Source organism: Tetrao urogallus, assembly GCF_951394365.1.
Source record: "Tetrao urogallus genome assembly, chromosome: 4".
Taxonomy (NCBI): Eukaryota; Metazoa; Chordata; class Aves; order Galliformes; family Phasianidae; genus Tetrao; species Tetrao urogallus.
The window spans coordinates 40,557,161-40,577,909 of record NC_136817.1 but is presented as its reverse complement, the minus strand read 5'-3'; the positions used below and the strand labels follow the sequence as shown (position 1 = coordinate 40,577,909).

At 38.3% G+C, this 20,749-nt stretch overlaps 1 protein-coding gene across 4 annotated transcripts in view; it reads left to right on the top strand.

Moving 5' to 3' along the window:
- The window catches only part of PPP3CA (protein phosphatase 3 catalytic subunit alpha), a gene marked incomplete at both ends in the record, with an annotated part of 188,430 nt that overhangs the window by 71,303 nt on the left and 96,378 nt on the right, over positions 1-20,749 (top strand). For all 4 annotated transcript variants that reach the window (XM_079535019.1, XM_079535018.1, XM_079535017.1 and 1 more), the window contains one exon: positions 12,316-12,516. In XM_079535019.1, the coding sequence (XP_079391145.1) occupies positions 12,316-12,516 (201 nt within the window). The remainder of the gene's footprint in view (positions 1-12,315; positions 12,517-20,749) is intronic.

Genomic DNA, 20,749 nt, shown 5'->3' with positions numbered 1-20,749 from the left:
TAACAGTTTTTATTAAACTTGCAAACTTGACCTGCTGCACCAATAACTTGCACAATTGTCCCTCTCTTCTTCTCCTCTCAATTCCCTCCATTTGTCCTACATCCATGCTTGCATTCCAAGTTAATTAAAACTCCTCAGTTTGAGGAGAATTAAAAATTCTTGGGGAGGTGCACTAATACTCTGCTTATCTCTTCCTGGAGTTAAAAAAACAATTTCCTTGGCTTCTCTTGATAGCTAGCAGAAATAAAGTCAAACTGCTAAGGAGTGAAGAATGGTCGCTCGTGCAGGAGAAGAGCACTGTCCATGTTCCTGGCCTTAGATGAGGCCATTTTTTTCCCCAACAGCCACTGAATGTTAAATATGGTGGAGTGCTTGGAGCAAAACTTGTTTCTCCTCTACCTGCTGGCATACATCTGCCTAGGTTTCCAGCATGCTGGGGTCCCTCTTTCATCATCTGACCTAGCACTTCTGAGTCATCTTCAGAAGGTGTTTTGGGCTTGGTGGGAGAGAGGACCTCCAAAACTCACCCTGAAACAGCTGAAAGCTGAGATGTTAACTAAGAGGAGGAGATGGTGTTGAACATCGCTCATTCACTGAGCTACAGCAATTGACTGTGAAGGATGCTCTGCCTGATGGAAAAGTCCTGAGCATAGTTTGAAGGAAATGGGGCCGGTTCTACTCTGAAGGACTTTAGGTGAGGGCTGTGGCCATCAGGGCTTCCCTCTCCCTCACTGTCAGCAGTTGAGAGCCCCCTCCTCTCTCTCTGTGGATGGAGTCATGGGCAAGTCAGGATTAAATTGTTTCTATGTAGCAGCTGGGAATGAAGCACTTCTTTGGCTCTCTCATAGTCTAATAAAACTGCTTTTTAAAACTTGAATATTGTGCTTAAAAACAGGATGTTTTGGAGATTATTAGCAAAGTTATAAGTTTAGACAGATTCATTTTTATCTGTTTATTACACAGCAATTGAGATTTGAGTGAAGATACAGCTTACAAAAATATAAAAGCAACTTTAGGGCAGAATAAAAGGAGGATTTGTAATAAATATCCCGTTAAATACAGGGCTAGAGGCTTATGTTGATGGCTTTCAAACTGGCTGTGCTGCTGCCACATATACCCAGATAAAACTCGGCTCAACAACAGCATTCAAAACAAAACAAAACAAAACAAAAAGCCCACTGAAGTACAGCAGGCCTATCAACAAAAACTTTGTTTTATTTACATCCTACGTGTATTTTCCCAAAGATTTTTTATTTTTTTTATTTTATTTTATTTTATTTTTAAACTAAAAGCAGCTTTTTACAGCAATCCAGGTTAATTGATGGAAATAAATATGAATGCTGAGCGGCACTACTTTGGAGATGATTCCAAGAGAAAATTTCCTTGTTGACACGCAATGGTGTATCTGGTAGTAGAGCCAAGCCATGAAAGCAGAACAAAAATACCAGGCCTGATTCATGGCCACATTACTTCAGATTAGTGCCAGCGTAACTCGATTTAGTTTGGTAAGTTTTATTTAGGCATCTAGAGCAGGCTGAACCCTGTTTCAGGGCTCATGGTAGGATCTGCTAATGCTGGATTAGAAAGAACATTTGTTTAATGGAATTACAGTGGCATAATACAGTGATGAATGCACTCTATAATCTTTAGCACTGATCTATGTGAACTGTAATAACATCACAAGAAAACTAGTTCCCGAGTGTGTTGGAGGAGGAGCAGGGAGTCATTGGGAATCACTTCATGCAGCGTCAGTTCCTTTTTGTCAGGAATGGAAGGCAAAGGCACTACATGCAGAGGGCTGGCAGAGGGCTAGTGTGCCCTTTATGCTCTGCTGGCACTCTTATGAAAATTATGTGCTGAGTTCCCCTAGTAAAGGTTCACATAGGTCTTGAAAAGCATTTCTAGTTGGGGTATTAGTTTGAACTAGCAACCAATATTGCAGATACCAGGCAAGAGAAAACAAATTGTGTTGAGCATGTGCTGAGATGATTAGTTTCAGGAGCAGCCAGTCATTTAAGCAGTATTTATTTAGTATGACTTCGTGTAACGTGATTTTTATGTCCTTCAATTCTAATCTAGGCAAAGCCAAACCTTGCTCCAAAGGCTATTAGTGTCTATCTATTAAGCTACAAAGGGGGATAAAGAAAGACTGATAGCTTTGTGTTGGTGCTTTTTTCAAGTACACGACCTGGCCACAACCAAGAAAAGGTTGTAAGCAGATCATAATATTTGCAACCTGACGCAAATTAGTTTTCATATATAGTCAAGTGTTTGTGTCTAATGGCTGTCAACTATGACTGAACAGGAATTCAGTTTTAATATAATTCTGTGACTATGAGAAGTTCCTCATGAAGTGTGATCCAGTGTGAGTCTGTACAGATAGATTCACTTTATGCTGACTTAAAACTTCTGTCAAAGGCAAAAAACTAAAAAAAGCAAAGCCATTTGGTAGTAAATAATAATAAAAAATAATAATTCATCAACTGCTGTTTTCAAGTACTTTTTAAAGTTAAATTGGCTCCTTGTGCACAAAGTGCCAGGCACATATTTATGGTCATAAGCATTTATTCTTTTATTTATATAGCTTTGGCCTTGTCTGATCTGGAAAGTGCTGTTGTAGATCTGCTACTTCATACATTTCTCATGAGTAGCGAAATACAAAATAAACCATTTTACCATTTACAGATCAGCATTATTTTTTTATTTAGTTCACATGGAATAGCTCAGACATTAATGTTTTGTTTTCCACATCCTGAAAGTTACTGGATTAGGTCAAGTGTAGAAATATGGTAGTGTTGGTTTCTTGTTGTTGGGTTCCCTTCCCCCTTCTCCCCTCCCTCTCCCTCCCTCCCCCCATCCCCCCCCCCCCTTTTTTTTTTTTCCCTGAGGCTTTTGGGAAGAGGAAGTAGATTTGTAGGCAAATCAGAACTTGAACAATTAAAACACGTTGCTTGAAAGTGGCATTGGTCAGTGCTATCAGCTTAGAGCCCGGAAGAAGCCAGGAGGTAAAATACCAAGATCTGTTAGTGCTCCTATCCCCATGACTTTGCTTTAGAGAGTGCAGGCTATTTGAGCAAGGTGTTGATTACTAAATACCAAAACATACAACATTTGGAATGTTGCAACATACAGGTACATTTTTTAGGGATTACTTTGTAATGCTAGCAGGAAATTACATTTCCTCTGCTTGGGAAATAGCTTCCTAGCTTTCTTGTAGCAGCAATAGTTGAGCTAGTGTTTGGTGTTCCAGGAGGTAACTTTCTATAGTATGGCATTTAAGCAAAGCAATTTCTGTCCAAAACATTTAAGCCTAAGTGTTATGAAATAGAATATCTCAGACTACGAGCTGCTTTTACTTGCACTTCCTCATCTTTCCTCTTAAGACCATTTTTAACACATTTGTGGTCAACTGCAAGATCCCACACATTTAGTAAGTTTTTGCATGCTGAAATTTCATTGTAGTTCAATCTTGTCCTGATGGAGAAGCTTTGGAAAGGAAAACGTTTGCATTTCTTCCCCTCTGCCTGTCACAGCACACCTTAACCTGACCAAACTTGGTTAGGTACTTCATGGTGCTCAAAGGCTGTGATGGGGTATTAATTATGATTTCAGTTTCTTGGTGAGGAACTGTCTGCAGCACTCCTTTCATTTATGTTTTTATCGATTTTCATATTTATACATATATATATATATATATATATATATATACGTTGCCAAATACAAGGCTGAAATTTGGTAATGAAATAGGATGAACCAGAAATTCAGATCAAAATGGTAACCTGTATTGACATCTGTAGGTTATTCAGGTCCAAGAATCTATACATTTTTTCAATAGATTTAGATAATTTCAGTTATTACCCACGTGCAATTGCTTCTTAATTACTACCAATCAGGAACAGTGCTTATGTCTTAACACAGAAGAGAAGTTATTCATCACTCAAGTATCTTGGGGGAAGGAGGAGTGTGCCTGATTCCTTATCTGAGTCTTGGAAGATCTTTGGTATTTTCCATTGTTGCAGGGTTTTTTTTTTCCCCTCTGACTTTGTTTTCTCCAAATGAATTGTTCCTATAAAGGAATTTAAACTGTGGATAATTATTGTTCTCTGTTCCAAAAGCTACTAAAAACAAAGCTCAACAGTATGCAGTTGGAGGCCTGCGGAAAAACTTGGGTGTAACACACAAAGTAGAAAAACAAACTTTGCTGATGAGGCTGGGAAGCTACAATCACATTTTCCAGCTTTAACTGTATGTTTTGGTCCTAATTGGAAATGTTTCCTGTTAAACTTAATTTTTCCTTTCTCTTTTATTTTGTAGTTGTTTTTTATCCATAAACTGAGGACAGGAGGGAAGACTAAATGTCAAAAAAATATTCGTGTATGATTTTGAACATAGGGAAAGGAAATATTTTTGTAATATTTTACAGGATTGTGTGTTGCTTTGTGCTCAGTAAAACTGTTAGTTTTTGTTTTGTTTTGTTTTTTTCCAGTAGGTGGACAAAATGCACTTTGGGAATGCTGTTACTACATAACTGCATAGCCTACAATTTCGTATTTCAAACAAACCCAAATTTCTTGGAATTATGAGGTTTTTCTTCAAGGCAGCTGTTTTCAAGTGTATCTCTTTCCCTTTCCCCTTTCCAACCTGCACTTTCCCTTAAGCTTCTGGGGTATTCTGTGTGACATCTATACACCTCTAGATGTTTGTCTGTTCAAGTTTTCACATGACTTTTTTCAGGATTTTTTAAATTGCTCATTAATAACAACCAGGGAGGCAAGATTAGAGAGAGACCGGAACCATTACAAACAAAATCTAAAAAATCCTTCAATCCTAGTAATCCAAATTTATGTTTGCTACTGGTATCAGAAGCGTTCAGAGCAGTTGGGATGGATACATGTCAAACAATTTACCAGACTAACATCAGACAACTGAGACAGTCTTGTGTATATCCTGGTCTTTGTGCATTTCACTACTCTTGACTTGAGCTCAGAGTAAGAATGTGTTCCTGCTCTAACCTTTTTAAAGAATTTCTATGCTCATACTCTTCTTTAGGACGTTAAGGCTTCCTGTGGTGAATATTAAGTATATTCAATCCAGTATTGATGGCTGGTGTTCTTTTTGTTTTTGTTTTGTGTCTTTAATGGTATTTCTTTGTAGTGACATCAGTTGGAATATCTACTTACAGTTGTTCTTTTCAAATATAATTTACTCTGAGTTTCTAAGTGCGTTGGTTATGTTGGCTATATTGTTTTAAATAGTTGAAGCCAAGATTTGCTAGGTACTTGGCTTATTGTTAGGGACTGTACATTCTGGAGGAGGCTGATCACTTGTTGCAGGGACCAGACCAATTCTTGAAATGGTGGGGAAGAGTAGTGCTGCAGCCTTTAATTCTCTTTGCCTGATAGTTCAAAGAATAGGCAACTTTGATGGAAAAGCTGTTAAGAATTCAGATTTGAAGGCGTTGCTAATAATTGCTTATAGCCCATTCAAGCATTTCACCAGAAATGATGACATTGCAGCACTATTCTTTGGGTTCCAAGTTAATGGACACTTATGGTCCTTATTGAAATGCTTGTCCAAACTGAGGCACCATCAATGCAAGATAACAAAACAGCTCTGGTTCTAAGTACAGTCTCTGCTCTGAAGCTGCTGGGATGCAGGTTTCTCTTGTAAAGTAGCACAGTATTGGGGGAGAATTAACCATTCTTTTGCAACTTTAATGCTCAAATCCTGCAAATGTGTTCTAGGTAGCAGATTATCTTCCATGTGTATTGCAGAAATTTACCACATCAGAGCTGCTTATGGTATGCTTGGACATTGGCTTAGGCAGGGCGTTTCTAGTGAGGGGTGAAGAGGTCATGTGTACTTGCCAGAGGGGCTTGCCGTGCCTGTTAGCATGGCCAGTAGTTCACTTTCACCCTGCTCTCAAGACATGCCACATGGCTTTCTGGCCTCTAAGCTTGCACACAGCTTCTAACTGCAGGAGAATGAGTTGCTGAAGTGGTAGATGTGAACTAGTGGTTGATATTTCATACGGAGTTCAGTTATCTGTAGGTTAAAAAGTGAAATTATTCAAAGTGAAACTGGTAATTTTACAAGCTTTCAGGAAAGCAGGTAGAATGAGGGCATGACTTGTCTTTTTAATTAGCTCGACACTTTGGGCACCTTAGTGTAGGGAAATACCTTGGCAGTAGATTGAGGACCCACTGGCTTGACATAGCCCTTCCTTTTACAAGCACCTTCCCAGCACAGTGTCTGTGCACAGCTGGGTGAGCTGCTCTGGGACACTTTTGTTGTTGCTGTTGTGTATTTCTCTGTTGGGAGTGAAGTGTCCAAAGATGCTGAAAATTGTGAGTTAACTCCTCAGAGGTGAAATATTTGAAGAAGTCTCAGCCACTTCTTTCTTCTCTTATTTTTTTTTTTTTTTTCTTTTCTCCTTATTCTGGCCTGCAGATACAAAGAAATGCTGCTAGCATGATTCATCAGTCTGTTTTGTGAAGCAACTGCCTTTCCAGCCTCTAGTACCTTTTGATAATGATGTCGGCAACTAAAATTGGATAGCCACTTGAACAGCAATTGAGCAGCTTCCTATTGATAATAATTAATTTTGGGCTGAAGGTATTGTTACCTCTTCTCAGGTGGTTTGGTTTCCATGCTGCCAACTGAGACAGCTGCTTCACACATCTGCCAGAGCTCTTCTCTTTTTATTTTACTTGTATGTTTGCTAAAAGTGACCTTGGTTGGGCAATGAGCTTTTCAGTTTCCTAACTTGACACACAAATGCTGTTTCTCTAAGGTGACTTCATGTACCAGCATCTTCTTCATGATGGAATGTTTCTTGGTATTTTATTGACTAGCTGACCCCTGCTAACAGTCACCTTTCTGCGAAGTAGCATGCCTAGTGTGGGAGATGTATTTGATTACATCTTCAAACAAATACATCTGTGCTGAGCTCTTCCAACTTCACTGGAAGTACTGCTTAGTCCTGGGAAGATTTATTCTAAATTTCAGTAGATAATTGGTAAACCTCATCATTTATTTTATACTGTAGATGTATTTTTCAGCTGTGAGTTTCTGTTATTCTTATCATATCAGCACTTAGTTAATTCTGTCAAATTGTTTTAATGAAAATCTGATAAACGGATCTAGTAAAATAAATAAATAAATAGGCTTCAAGTATATAATGTATTGAAATAACGCACTAAAGTTTGATATATTGGAGAGAGGTTGCTATTTCTAATGATGTATCAGAGTCACTAATAGCTTCCAGGTAGGGTTCGCATCAAGTGTGCCTACCCTTAATGAAGCTAGTAAATGAAAAATGAAACCTGAGAGTTCTAGTTAGGGAGCAGCAGAATATGAATACTGCTTTTTGTTTCACTGAGAAAATTATGGTCATACTGTCATACAAACTTGGATTTTTTTTTTTAACCAGTTAGTGATATATTTTACTCTCCATAATTGAAGTGGACAACCCCCTACCCCCAAGAACTCGCATATGCTATGAATGCAATGCTACACATTTTTATACTGTAAAGAAATTGTGTTTTCTAAATAACTCACTCTCCTCTTTATTACTCTTAAAACCTTTGAAATACCTGCTAAGAAAATGTGCAGGTTAAGAAACTATCAAAGGTTCCACTGGTGAGTGGCAAATCTGTTGCCAGATAACTAGATAACTTGTATGTGGAGATAAAAACATCATCTAAATGCTGCCTGAGGAAATCTGTGGAAAAGGCTATTTGTCATGTGACAGTTGTGTTCTCTTGCTGTATGTGTCAGTGTTAAAACAGATTTTGGCAGTGCTATTCCCCATCTCCCTGCTTTGGTGAGCTCTGTGCTGCCAGGAGGCTTCACCCTGTTCCTCTCAGCAGTGATCAGTGACAGTGACTCATTTTCTAGTTCCTATCTGTTGCCTGAAGTAAGTTGTGTTCTTGGAGGAAAAAAAAAAAACATGATTCTCTCCCTTTGGTTCATAGTAACCTTATAAGCTAGAAGTTCATAGGCAACTATATAGGAATAAAGTCAGTCAGAAATGCAACTTTTTAACCTGAGGTTAATATTTAAACATTTTGGTCTTTGTCTGCTTCTTTATCTAATGGTCTGCATGACCATGAGCTGACTGGTATGGATGTTGTCATTGTTCAGTAAGAATACCCAAGAATGTGCCCTGCGTTGAACAGAGATGTGAAATGAGGGTAGACTTGCAAAGTCAGCCTGCGAAAGGTGTTTAGGTAGCTATTCCAAATGGTACTGTCTTTTGAGAAAGCAATTTTGTTGGGATATTAGAGATGGCAGGGGAAAATGTTATGTATCCTGAGTCCAAAGACTGTGAGTAAGTAGGAGGGGGGGAATTAAGTTGGAATATTGTTTTCTGCTACAGAGATCTTTTTTTCTACATGTGGAGGAAGTATTGACTTGTTTAAGAACCTGTGCTCTCACCACTGTTGCAGCGCCAATGTTTCTTGAGGTACAAACTGTAAATTGCCATCAAACAAATGCAATGCACTGTAGCGTAGTGATGATGGTAGTTACTGGTGTGTTTCATTTACTGATGAAGAGGAAAACATTGACTCATTTTCTTTAGAGAAATATGCCATGATCTAGGCATAGTTACGTATAGACATGCAGCATTAGTTATGTGAAGTTACAAGGCAAGTGTTGCAGAGGGGAGATTAAATGCAAGGAACTTGAATACTGATGGGATGGGTAGCCTCCTCAGAGGGTATTAATGCAGTGTACAGCTTGGTTTGTAAATGAATAATATATAAACAAAATAATGCTTTCTTTGCCACATGCTTGTATTTTATTTATGTGCGCACACATGTTCAGACTAATTAAGCATAGCTTGTTATGGTTTATTTATTTGTTCTGGAGAGGTTGCTTAATATTTGAGTGCAGTGGTAACAAGGTCTGACCTTTTGGTGGCTGTGTTAGCAGTGAGGTGGGTTCTGCAGGAATCTGAAGAACGCCAACGTAGCAGGTTGCACTTATTCTCCATTTGCTGGAACGTGCTCAAAAGGCCTGAATGCACAAGGAAAAAAAATAAATTAAAAGCACTAAGAATCTAAATGCTATCTTCTAGTATTTCCAGATTCAGGAAGATGCTATTGGCAGGGTGCAATAAAGGGTTAAAAATCTTTGTTGCATGGCTTTTTGCTGTAGCCTGTTTTATTACTGCACCCTGATGACAGCATCTCACAAGAAGATTTTTCTTTGTAAATGCCAATACCAGGAAATAAATGGTGTGCCTTTAAAAGGCCTTAAATGACTACAAAAAGGAATGGTGACCTGGCTGTAAGTGGTACAGAGTTGTGGGTGGCCTGCATGGCTTCTTTGGGTAGTGTTCTTGTGGGATTTGTCACTGAACTTCTTCAACACGCACTCGTGGTGTGCATGCACATGTTACAGTCCATCCTGTTTCTGTGTCCAAGGTTCTGCCCCGGTGGGAATGCAGACTCCCACCCTTGGTTGCAGCAGCGTGGTGAGGGGCTGGATGCTGCAGCCCTCCCTCGTGCCTCCCCTCTGGCTCTGCCTCCAGACCTCCCTCCTGCTCGCACAGAGCCTGTGGCATTGCTGTTCCTTGTCTCCACAGAATCCTAATGTTTAGCAGAGAATTATACAGGCCCCAGAATATTTTGCTTCACAAAAATTAAAAAATGCAGGTCATTTTTAAAAGGAGGGGGGAATAAAGTTGGAATATTGTTTTCTGTTTTTACCTATTTGCTATTTTTTCGTCTGCTTCTCCCCACTGTGGATGCTGTGGACACGGATGCTGTCTGATTATGCCCTCAGTTTTATTTCTGATAAAAACAATAACACTAGGAGAGAAGTAGTTGTGTTACATGTGCTAACAAGCAGGTATGGAGAAATGAATAGGTGCCCATGTATTTGTACAGTAATGTTGCTATCTAAAGCAGAGGAAACTAAATGTTTGTTATATTTATAAAAAGGCTTCTGATTTATCGTGGCATTTGTTGGTGATTCCAGCAATGAATTTCCCCGTGAACACGGCCATTTCTTATGTTGGTCTGTGCAAGCACTCTGCATGTGTATATACAAAATTAATATTCTCATAATGGAAGATGCAATTTGTGCTCTATTCAGTTGCTCATGTTTGTGCTAATTAATCATTAATCATCTGCTATTGGAACAGTATCTTTTTTTCTCTAATTAGCCTCTGGTACATGTTTCTGAAATCTGCCTGCAGAGCTCTTCCAGTGCTGCAGCATGTGCCATATTTTTCTGTTAATCAGAAGGAACATCTCAGAGCTGTTTTTGTTTGTGTGCTTGCTTGCTGTTTGTTTTGCTCTCCATCTTTATAAATGCAAAAATCTTCTCCTGGCATATGTTCCTGTATGGCAGTTACCTGTAAGAAGTGCTGCGCTGCAGAGGTTTTCATACCACAGTACTTGAGGGGAAGAACAGAGGCTGCTTTCATCACAAAGCAATGCAATCTCATGCTGGTATTTCTTCTTGCCACATGGACTGGAGATATGTAACAGCTTTTCCCTCTCCTTTCCAAACTTAGGAAGGATCTTTTTATGTATTTATACAGGCATGTGGAACTGCTGAGTTCTCTCCCTCACCTTCCTCTTCCTTGCAGTGTTTTTTTTAATCTGGTGTTGTATAAGGAGTTGTTCATAGCTCGTGTATGCAGTTGTTTGTTCTTGAGGAATTGAGGCCTGCTGTGGATCTACTGCAAAGATCCACAAAGCATTTAACCCACTGATTTCTGTGAGCCTCACGGGCTTGGCTTAACCACAGCAACTGCAAAGAGCAAAACAAGGCTTTGGTCTTCACCAGTTAACCACTTGTCACAGAAGTATTGGTCAAAACATAAGCTGATTAAAAGTGGTTTGGGTGTTCTTGTGGATTGAGTGAGAAAACTAAGAGATCTGCATAAGAACATTCTGAATCCCAGGCGTTGCATTTTAACTTCCTTGTGGCTGTAGCTGTCTCTGTGCCCCAGAATCCAGGTGGAGTCAGAGGCTTGACAGGTTTCCACCTCCTCCTCCTCCATTTTGTTCCACTTCTCCGGCTCCATTTTCAATGCATTCATAGGCATGTACCCATTAGTCCGCACCAGAGTGTTTGATGAATGTAATGATGGAGTTATGGCAGGGGAAAAAAAAAAAAGTTGAATCAAGGAAATGAGAGCATTTTCTGAAGATATTAATGTTTAAATTATCTGTGTCAAACAGCTACACAAAATGCAATTGTTTATTATCTGCTCTGTTACTTCTGGTAGTGTAGGTAAAGAGTTTTTGGATTGAGCTTCCAAAGATACGTGCAATTTATGGGCTGCTTCCAAAGTGAATAGATCATGAAACGTAAAACAAATTGGAACCAGCAGGCATATCGATCTGCTGTGCTGAGTTTTGCTTTTCATACTGTACCAGAGCTCACAGTGAGGCACTCAGCAGGGAACCAGGGGCCAGGTTGTGCAGAGAATGCGGCAGTCTCCTTTCCCTGCTCCAGGCTCCCCTATAATACACCCCTGCAGCTGGGCACAGCTTGGTACAATTACCCTGCAGCTGTCCAGGCAGGCCATGCTTGATGTGGCTCTGATGGAACAGCAAGGGAAAGGAGGTTAAGCTGGGATAATGCTCCTCATCCTTGCAGCAGCAACTCCATCCTTCTTCGCTCCGACCCTCTTTGGGAGAGAGGATGCCTGAGCATCTGAAGGTTGTTGCAAGCCTGAGGCCTGATGTGAGAGCAGTACATGGGTTGCTGGTCCAGCAACCAGTTTATTAATTTGTGTTAAACTCCATTCTGAAGAAGTATGGTTGGCTTCACACTCAGGAATGCCTTGGTGGTGGTTGAATGTATCGAATGTGATAGGAAGAAAACATCTTCCACCATCACCCAAATCATTAGAGAGATCTGTCTTAGAGTTCAGCATTTTAATTGGAGTGTATCTATGCATGCCCATACATGTAAATTAAATATTGCACTGCTTTTTGTATTTTATATAAATGCTTTGCAGTGCTGCTACAGCATTCTCTGCTCTACTCCCTTTTTTCCCTGATATTCCCATATGTTTTTTGGTTTGTTCACACGTCTGCCTGTAATCTTGGCCTAAATCCTCCTGTCAATTTTTTAATAAATATGAAATAGCTGTTCTTATGTGCTTGGATAACTTAGCTTCAGTGATGTCTTCATTTAAGGACAACTTAAGCTCCAAGTTATAGGAGGCAATAGGAAATTCATGCTAATATGGTTTGGCAGTGGGGATGACTTTGAAATGTGTGATGATCTATAATAGAGGCTTTATTTACTTTAAAATCTGATCAGATTTTTTTCTTCTCCATACAGCTGTCCCATTTCCTCCAAGTCACCGGCTCACAGCTAAGGAAGTGTTTGATAATGATGGCAAGCCACGTGTGGATATCTTAAAGGCACACCTTATGAAAGAAGGGAGATTGGAAGAAAGCGTGGCATTGAGAATAATAACAGAGGGAGCTTCAATTCTTCGTCAAGAAAAAAATTTGCTGGACATAGATGCACCAGTCACAGGTTAGTACTGATTTACAGTGGAGGTGTTGTTGGAGGATGGTTGTTGGAATGGGATATGTTAAGTAATACATAGTGTGTGTGGCTTCCTAAGCTTGAAATTCATTCATTCTCTCTATATGAGAAGATTAGAAGTATTTGAAAAATGTATTTTTCACCTGGCCTTTTTCACCAGGAATTACATCTGTCATTTTATAGGTGTCCTTTACTTTGGTAGCACTATTCAGACATGGTTTGACTCTGAGAGAACAATGGTGTTAGGGTGAAGGGAAATTCCAGTTAAAGATTGAGAGAAATGAGTACAGCAAAAAAGGGAAAAAAAAATAAGCACAGTCCTCGTCTCTGTTGTCTGGGACTGCAGTCAGAGTTCTGCTGATTGCAGAACCCATTGTGCCCTTGGCTATCAGATACTACCACCCACACATTAATCTTCAGGAAATGCCTTCTATTTTGAATTTCCGTCTCTGTCTCCTGCCTCAACTACTTTCTGTATTATGAATGCATTTCTTGCTCTAATACACCTCCTCCCCTGTTTTGTTGCTGTTATCAGAAATGAACGCATTTTTGGCAAGTGATCTGTGGCATAGAAAGTCAGTTAGCTAAGGGGAAAAAGATAACTATTCTACTGAGCTTAAGCTATGAAACCAAACCATTAAACTTGGTTTAAGAAGGCGAGTCCTCTTGTAACTTTTGTTCCAGGGGAGCCCTGACAAAAAAATCAAAACAATGGTTTATTCTATTCTTCCTAGCCTGGAAGAGTTACCAGTCTTTGTTATCAGCACTGATAATGTGAACAATAAACTGTGTCGGAATAGCAAAGCCTTCGTTTTTAGGATAGCTCTGAAATGAAAGAGCATAATGTCTAGGCTAAGCTGGTACATAAGCTAAAGCCTATAACTTTTAAAATTGCATCCAAATAAGGGATTTTAAGATGACCTGGGGAGGTAACAAGTATCATCTCTTATGTAATAATTAGCTTGTCACGGTGCCTTACTACCCTGATGGAGAAGATGTCAATCATGTTGCAGCTCAAGGCAAAATAAAAGAAACAGGATGAATGAATTAAAGAATCCGCTGAGTATATTGTGAATAGTGTTCTGCAGATATTTTCTTTGAAGGGATAATACAGGTTGTTCAACTTGATAAATGGAAGAATTTGTGGGGATACAGTACCATTAGAATCATGGAATTGTTAAGGTTGGAAAAGGCCACTAAGATTATCAAGTCCAACCATCAACCCATCACCACCATGCCCACTAAATCATGTCCCTCAGTGACATACCTACCCTTTTCTTGAAATCCTCCAGGGATGATGACTACCACTTCTCTGGGCAGCTTGTTCCATTACCTCATCGCTCTTCTGAGAATAAATTGTTTCTAATATCCAATCTGAACCTTCTCTGGTGCAATGTAAAGCTATTACCTCTCACTGCATAACTGAGTGACAGTCATGGAGAAATTTTTCCTTCCCGTGGACTTTTTAATCTACTTTAAGGCAAAAACTGTATGAGGATAGGTGTCTGCCATGTCCTGACTGATTTCCTAAGTCTGCATTTAATGTTCTCTGTTGTTGAATTTATTTTATTTCTTAAATGCTTCTGAAGGTGTCTGAATTGTTTGGAGTTGTATTTGAGCAATTAATCTCCAGAAGTTTACCCCATTGTATATCACTGCTATAATTTAAGTCTTTGATTCTTTTTTTTTTTCAGTTGAGCCTACGTCTTGCTTTGTTCTTGCTTTTAAAATTATTCTCCTGCAGTGCTTGTGATACTGCAATATTCTTTGGGGTAGCTGATAGGTATTGTCTTTTAAACTAGTGTGGGAAGATTGGACTCCTCATGCTTTTCAGTGGAGTAGCTGAGAGGTGCTGATGTTCTGTATGAACTAACATGAAAGCTGGAGTTATGAAGGTAATCATAAAAAAAAGATAACAAAATTGTGAAGGGTGGTTGGAAAAGGTTGTGAGATTCATTGTGAACCTGACAATTAGTTTTGTGTGAGTAGCATGACAGCAGGTGACTGGAAAAAGGGACCATCAGTTGAACAGTGATTTGGTAGATTTTCAAGTTATACAGACAATTCAGGAATAATTATGGAATGGAGGACAGCTCTTTTCAAACATTACAGAAAAATAAACACAATCACTGAATAGTGGAGAGGAAAATAAATGTTATATGTGTCAAAGCAGTCTTGTTGAAGAATGGCAGACATTAATCATTAACATAGGAATGTCTGTGGGAGGAGTTGCTTTAATCTTTTAGAAACCTTGTAGCTGGCTATTGAGATGGCGATCATCAAAAAAGTTAGAGTAACTGTTCAAGTATGATAATCGTATATTGGTAAAATTAGGTGCTTGTTTTAAAAAAATATGAAAAGATTTCTTTTCTTTTAGCCATGTGCATCCCTCATTTTTTAACTTCTTTTTTGTTTATTTTGAGGGGTGAAATATTTGTCTTCAGAGGAAAAAAAATAAATCAGAATTCTGTTTATAAGCAGTCACATGAAATAAAATGGATATGTAGAAAACTCTGATTTGAGGGAGAAGACACCTGGTTCTGGAAGGAGATTTAATGTAGAATGCATAATTATTACTTTTTATTTTTATAAAACTTATTCTGGATCTGTGGTTAGCTGGAAGATCCAGTATGATTGTCATTTTGAGTTTTGATTTTGAATTTGGTAAAGCTGTATAACTTTTCAAATGCTTTTGATTATTTCATTGGAAACCTTAGCTGAAGTTCGTTTAGTTTGCTATGTGTGAACTGTGTATGTAGGTTACAGTGCTGATTTACAACAAAGGCAAAATGTCCTACTGTTGTTACTCAGGGCTCTTTGCTAGGTATGAGTCTGATCAGAGCCCGAACTATGAAGAGTCCGTGCTATAAGAGACCTCTTGTACCTGGGAAGTGTTTGGGCAACTTTGTTTTGACTGGTGAACGTGAGTTCAGAAGAATGGAGAGAATAGCCCTGTCAGCCTTCATCCATAAAAAACTGAGCAGGGAGCAGAGGGACGAGGATGCTGCCACCCTCCATGGCTCAGCTGTTTCTGGATTCATGTACTTGATGTTCTCTTTGAGGCATATGTTTTTCATCTTAAGCTCATGGATTTAATGAGCTTGATCTAGCACTACACTACATCTGTTCAGTGTTCAGATGAAAGATATTTGAATGGCAGCCTTAGAATTTCTAATCCCATTTTGTGTACTTAGTGATATAATGATACCATGGAGAAACTGGCTCATTTTTAATAGTTGTTTTTTTTTTTCTTTTTTTTTTCTTTTTTTCCAAAAGACTAAGGAAATGCATCTTTGAACCTCTCTGATGGCAATATTTACTAAAGTCACACTCCAAAGAACAGCTGGGATTGCCAGACTTAGGATTGCCTGATTGGTTTTATATGGCCCTATTATATAGATTCATTATTACATAGAGTGGCTCTGGGCAAGTGACTTAACCAAGCCTTTGCAGGACAATTAATTACGTGCTTGTTTTAATGGAGCCTCACTTGCAGATCCAAAATCTACTGAATGCTCTCAACTGCATACCAAGCATGTGTTCCTTTGAGTTTGGTGCACAGGTAACATTCTTTGTACATGGGTATATATGTATAGTATACTTCTGTATATTATCTATAAGACACTAATCTCTTTGGATTTTGAATGTGTTCAGTGAGAAAAAACAAATGCAGGTAAAGCCTTTGATGGGAATATTGCTTTGCATGTCTGCCGGAATGTAAAACTGATGCTTTGGCTTAAGCGCACTGTGAAGACAATAAATGTCTTTTGAAGTGAGGAGATACTGTTATGTTGAGTGGTGTTGAAAGGTGTGAGCAAGCTGACCATGGTGTTTTCAGACAAAGATTTATAAAAGTTTTGTAATTAAAGCATCTTTGGTGCAAGTTAAGAGAGTGCAACTTGAAAGTTTCTCCCTGCTTGACTGCGGTTCATTCAAGTTGCTGCATGGAAAAAGCAGGAAGTAGCTATACGATTAAGAAATGTATAGCATAATTTGTATACAGGAGAGGCTGCACTTGAAACCCTAATTCAGTCACATCCTAAATATGGAGCTCTTTATTTTTGCAAACGTATATTATTCATTTCAATTACTAGCTGTATGATTTGTTGATCTGAATGGGCCCCTCTTCACAGGTCCTTTTCAGAGCAACCAGCCCACTTTTGGAACATAATATGTTGTTGTTTTCCTACATCTGCAAAAATCTGAAGCTACAAAAGGTTAAACAGTGTTATTAATCTGGAGGGAATGAAATAAAATAGAATATGAATATGAAGAATAGAATAGAATATGAAGGCCCCACTGCAGAATTTAATTTCCACAGGAAAATCACTGATGACAGCAGCCAGTTTCTACCTTTGAAGCTGGATCAAATTTTGAAATTGACCCAGTTTTGAGCATAGCACTTGAAGACCTTCCAAGCTTAACGTTTTTGTAAATTGAATTTATACTTTGTAATTGAGTAAGTCATTTGGGAGAGCAGACCTAGAACTTAGTGATATGTTTCTCTATTACTGTGCATCTTTACTTCTACCTCTTTGGTTATGTTTCTTGAGGATATTGTTTTCATTCAGTATCTGTAAAACTAATATCATTAATGCATCTGTGCATTACATATTGCATCTGTGCATGTGTGATTGCACAAATGAATAACCTTGGAAGGCATGTTAGGGTTTTTAAGGTAAGTCTATTTTTCCCATTGCTATCTATTTTGAAAGTAATGATTATGTGCTATTTTCTCCTGTAACACATAGCATCTCTCCTTTTGTGTACTTAATGTGCAGTCCTCCTGGTTAGTCTGCCCATTGTTACTAACAAAAGTTTCCTGTAGTGAACTAAGAACATGCAAATCTCAGTCATGTGCTTCTTTATAAACCTGTGTGTTTTTGCATACGGTACTTAGCTGTATCACATGCACATTACACAGGCAACTGCCCCTGTACAGGTATTCTCAGTTCTGTTTGTGGAAGCCATCAGCAGGAGTAGCAGTGACAGCAGTTTCTGATGTGGTGAAAGTATGCAGGCCCTGTGTAGGCATGGGGTATGGTATATCATCTGTCACTTTTTCTATCAGAAGTAAATGGAAAATAGTTAAAACAAACATATACACTTGTTCTAAGCTTTCGTGTCCTTTGTTGAGAATTCCCTTGCAATGTGCTATCCTGTGTGAAGTGCTTTCTGAATTGACAGGTGCATACAGCTTGGTATGTGATGAGAATTGAGCATCATGCGAAGACAGAATAAAAGTTTATTGTTGCGGTGTATAATTTTTTTATAAAAAGAAACAAAAATTGTCCTAGTCTCCAAAAGTCCTGTTCTTTGACCATATTGTTCCCTCTACTGGCCCTAGTGCATTGTAGTGAGGATGCAGAGTTTTTTCCATTTGAACCCTAAGTTAATGAGTGTGCGAGAAGTTGCAGGAATCTTGAGGGTAGCCCATGTGGGAACAATCAGAGCAGTTCTGGTGGTCTTCAGAAACCTTTGGTGCAGTGTAGTTCCATAAAAAGTATAAAGGGAAAGTCCTTTCCTGCCAGCATGTGTCTGTCAGATCTTTGACACTTCTGGATACTTCCTGGGGACATTGTTCCATGGAATGGTGGAACCTACTGGGCATGAACCTTTTCTCGTGTTCTGTGTACATTTGTTTTTTGCCTTTATTTTTTCGTTTGGAAGCATCAAGTAACATTGGCAAGTACAAATTCTGCACAAATTAGAACTTTGTAATCATCAAAAGCTTCTAGCTAAAGTGATCAATGCTAAGGCAAGTTAATAAAAGTATTTTTATGCCCACAATAAAGTAAAAAGGTAATAATGTTTAAAATTACATCAAACTGTAGCACACATCTAAATGACTTGATGGAATTGAAGAGTAAAACTAAAACCTTTTTTTTCTTTTCCACTTTTGTTGTTTTTTTGGGGGGGGATAGAATTTCAGTATGGAAAGTAAACAAGATTGCATATTAGGGGTTTACAAGTAATGTAAAGTCTATCTATATTAACACAACATCAAAGTATGTCTGAAATCAACATTTCTGTGGAATCAATTCTAGTTAAAAATTCTGTATTTCACAGTTCAGTAATTTAATTAATACTCTAAACTTAATGTACCAAAATTACTGTTGAGGAAACTATTCAATTTCTAGGACACTAAGTAGAAGATTCACTTGAAAAAAGTATTTACATGATCATATACTAAGGCTGCATCTCAGGTAGCTGAATGTCTTCAGACTCCAAGCCTAAGTACTTCAATGCTAGTCTGAAGTCTGGCTGCCTGCTGCTTCTGAGGTAAGTGTCAAATCACAAGAATTCTTATTTTCTAATCCTTCCCATAATAAATTAATTAAAACTATCTTTAAATAATATCTTTAAGGTTGTTCTGTAAATATGTGATGGCATCTACACTCAGAACAGGATTGTGAGGTATCATATGATGCTCTTTTTCTGTATCTCAGCCAAATACTGTTATGAGCCACTTCAGCTGCTTTAAATATATTGCTAGTCATTCTGAAAACATGCTAACATTTTGTTCATTCTAGCATTAAAATGCATGTGATTTTCAAATGTTCTTTGTATAACTGCAGCAGTTTCTGTGTTATACAAATATGCATTTTGTCTGGGGACCAGTAAAACACAAGAACCTGACACACTGCAGAAAATTATTCTGCCTTCCGGAATGAATCACCTGCAGGTAATTCTCCTTCATCACAAAAAAAATTGACTTTGGCTACAGGGAGGTAAATGTTTGTTTGAAACAAACTTTTACTTGTTTCTGCCTCAAATATCAACTCTAGATCTTGTCTGCATAAATACAGCATTAGAGCAGTACAGTTAGTCACACAAGGTGGAAGAGGAAAGAATCAACAGCACCATTTACTCTTGCATCCTTCTTAAAAGCAGGTGATAGTCCATGGCTTTAACATGGCAACTGTGTTTTTTGACTCAACGCATTAGACTCTAAGGTGACATATTTCCCATCATTTTTAAAGTGGGTTTTCTCAATGTATGTGAGTGCTGTTTCCTATTGTAACAGCACATTTCTTTTTACATATCACTGTTGAAAGTGTTATTAAAATGCAAAGAATCTGCATATTAAACACCCGTTAAAAATAATTTGATGTGAACATACTGTTGAACAGATAAAGTGAACTTCATTAAAGTCTTTAATTGGTTTGTTGATTAAAACTGACACTGCTTCAGCTATTTTGCATGCTTTATTGAGAACTCATAATAACTCAGACTAGCACCTTAAAAACCTGAGACTTCTCAAGCAAGGTGAAGATGTAGGGCTGTATGTATTGCAGTTTTTTTGATCTATTTCTTCACTGAAATGCATCTGCCTGTCAGTTCCAGATATGGATTGAAATATGCCTGCCTACATCCTTGGTAGAACAAAGCGATTGTGTCTTGTAGCTTAATTGAGCTGCTTCACTTATTAGCATCTGACATTTTGGCAGAGCTGATGTTTTCTAGTAGCAGATGCCTAAATCTATCGTTATTGCCAAGTGGATACAACTACCTCACTTATTCTTATAAATAATTCATGTATTAGTTAACTTGCTGTGATGCAAAAATCAGTCAGATAATTCGGAGTGAAATCATAGAAGCATAGATACCCTTCAGGTATAAGAGTTGATGCTATGAAATAGAGGATCGAATCTGTATTGGGCTTCAAGTCAGCAGGGAAGTTGCATTAGTTACAAAATAACCAGCAGCAAAAAATACAAAAGCAATTGTTTGCTACCACCTAACTCTTTAGTGCTTTGTTCTGACTGTATGGGTTGTTTTTTTTTTTTTTTGGGGGGGGGGGAGGGGGGCATGCAGGGAGAGGGGGGCAGGGGGATATTCTTTATCCTATAAATACAAGTGGCACAATACAGCATGTTAGTTTTTCTTTTGTGACTATTTCAAGAGGACATGGAATATCATAGCAGTGGTATTTATTTTTGCTTACCAAAGATATATTTTTTTAAAACTTGCAAATCAAGTTTTATATTTGCTTTGCAATCATCTGATAGGTGAAACTACTCAAATTGGATCTTGGTATTTTGATAGCATTGCTATTTGAGTTATTTTTCAGAAACAAGCGTCATTGTTTGCACAGTGTGATACTTGTTAGAAATAGAGAGATCCTTTGTTCTTGCTTCTTTTTGTGTTCTCTTAGCTTTACCTCATTATCTCTCTGATTCTGGCCTCGGGTTAAATTTAAATCAATCTTAGCTTGTAG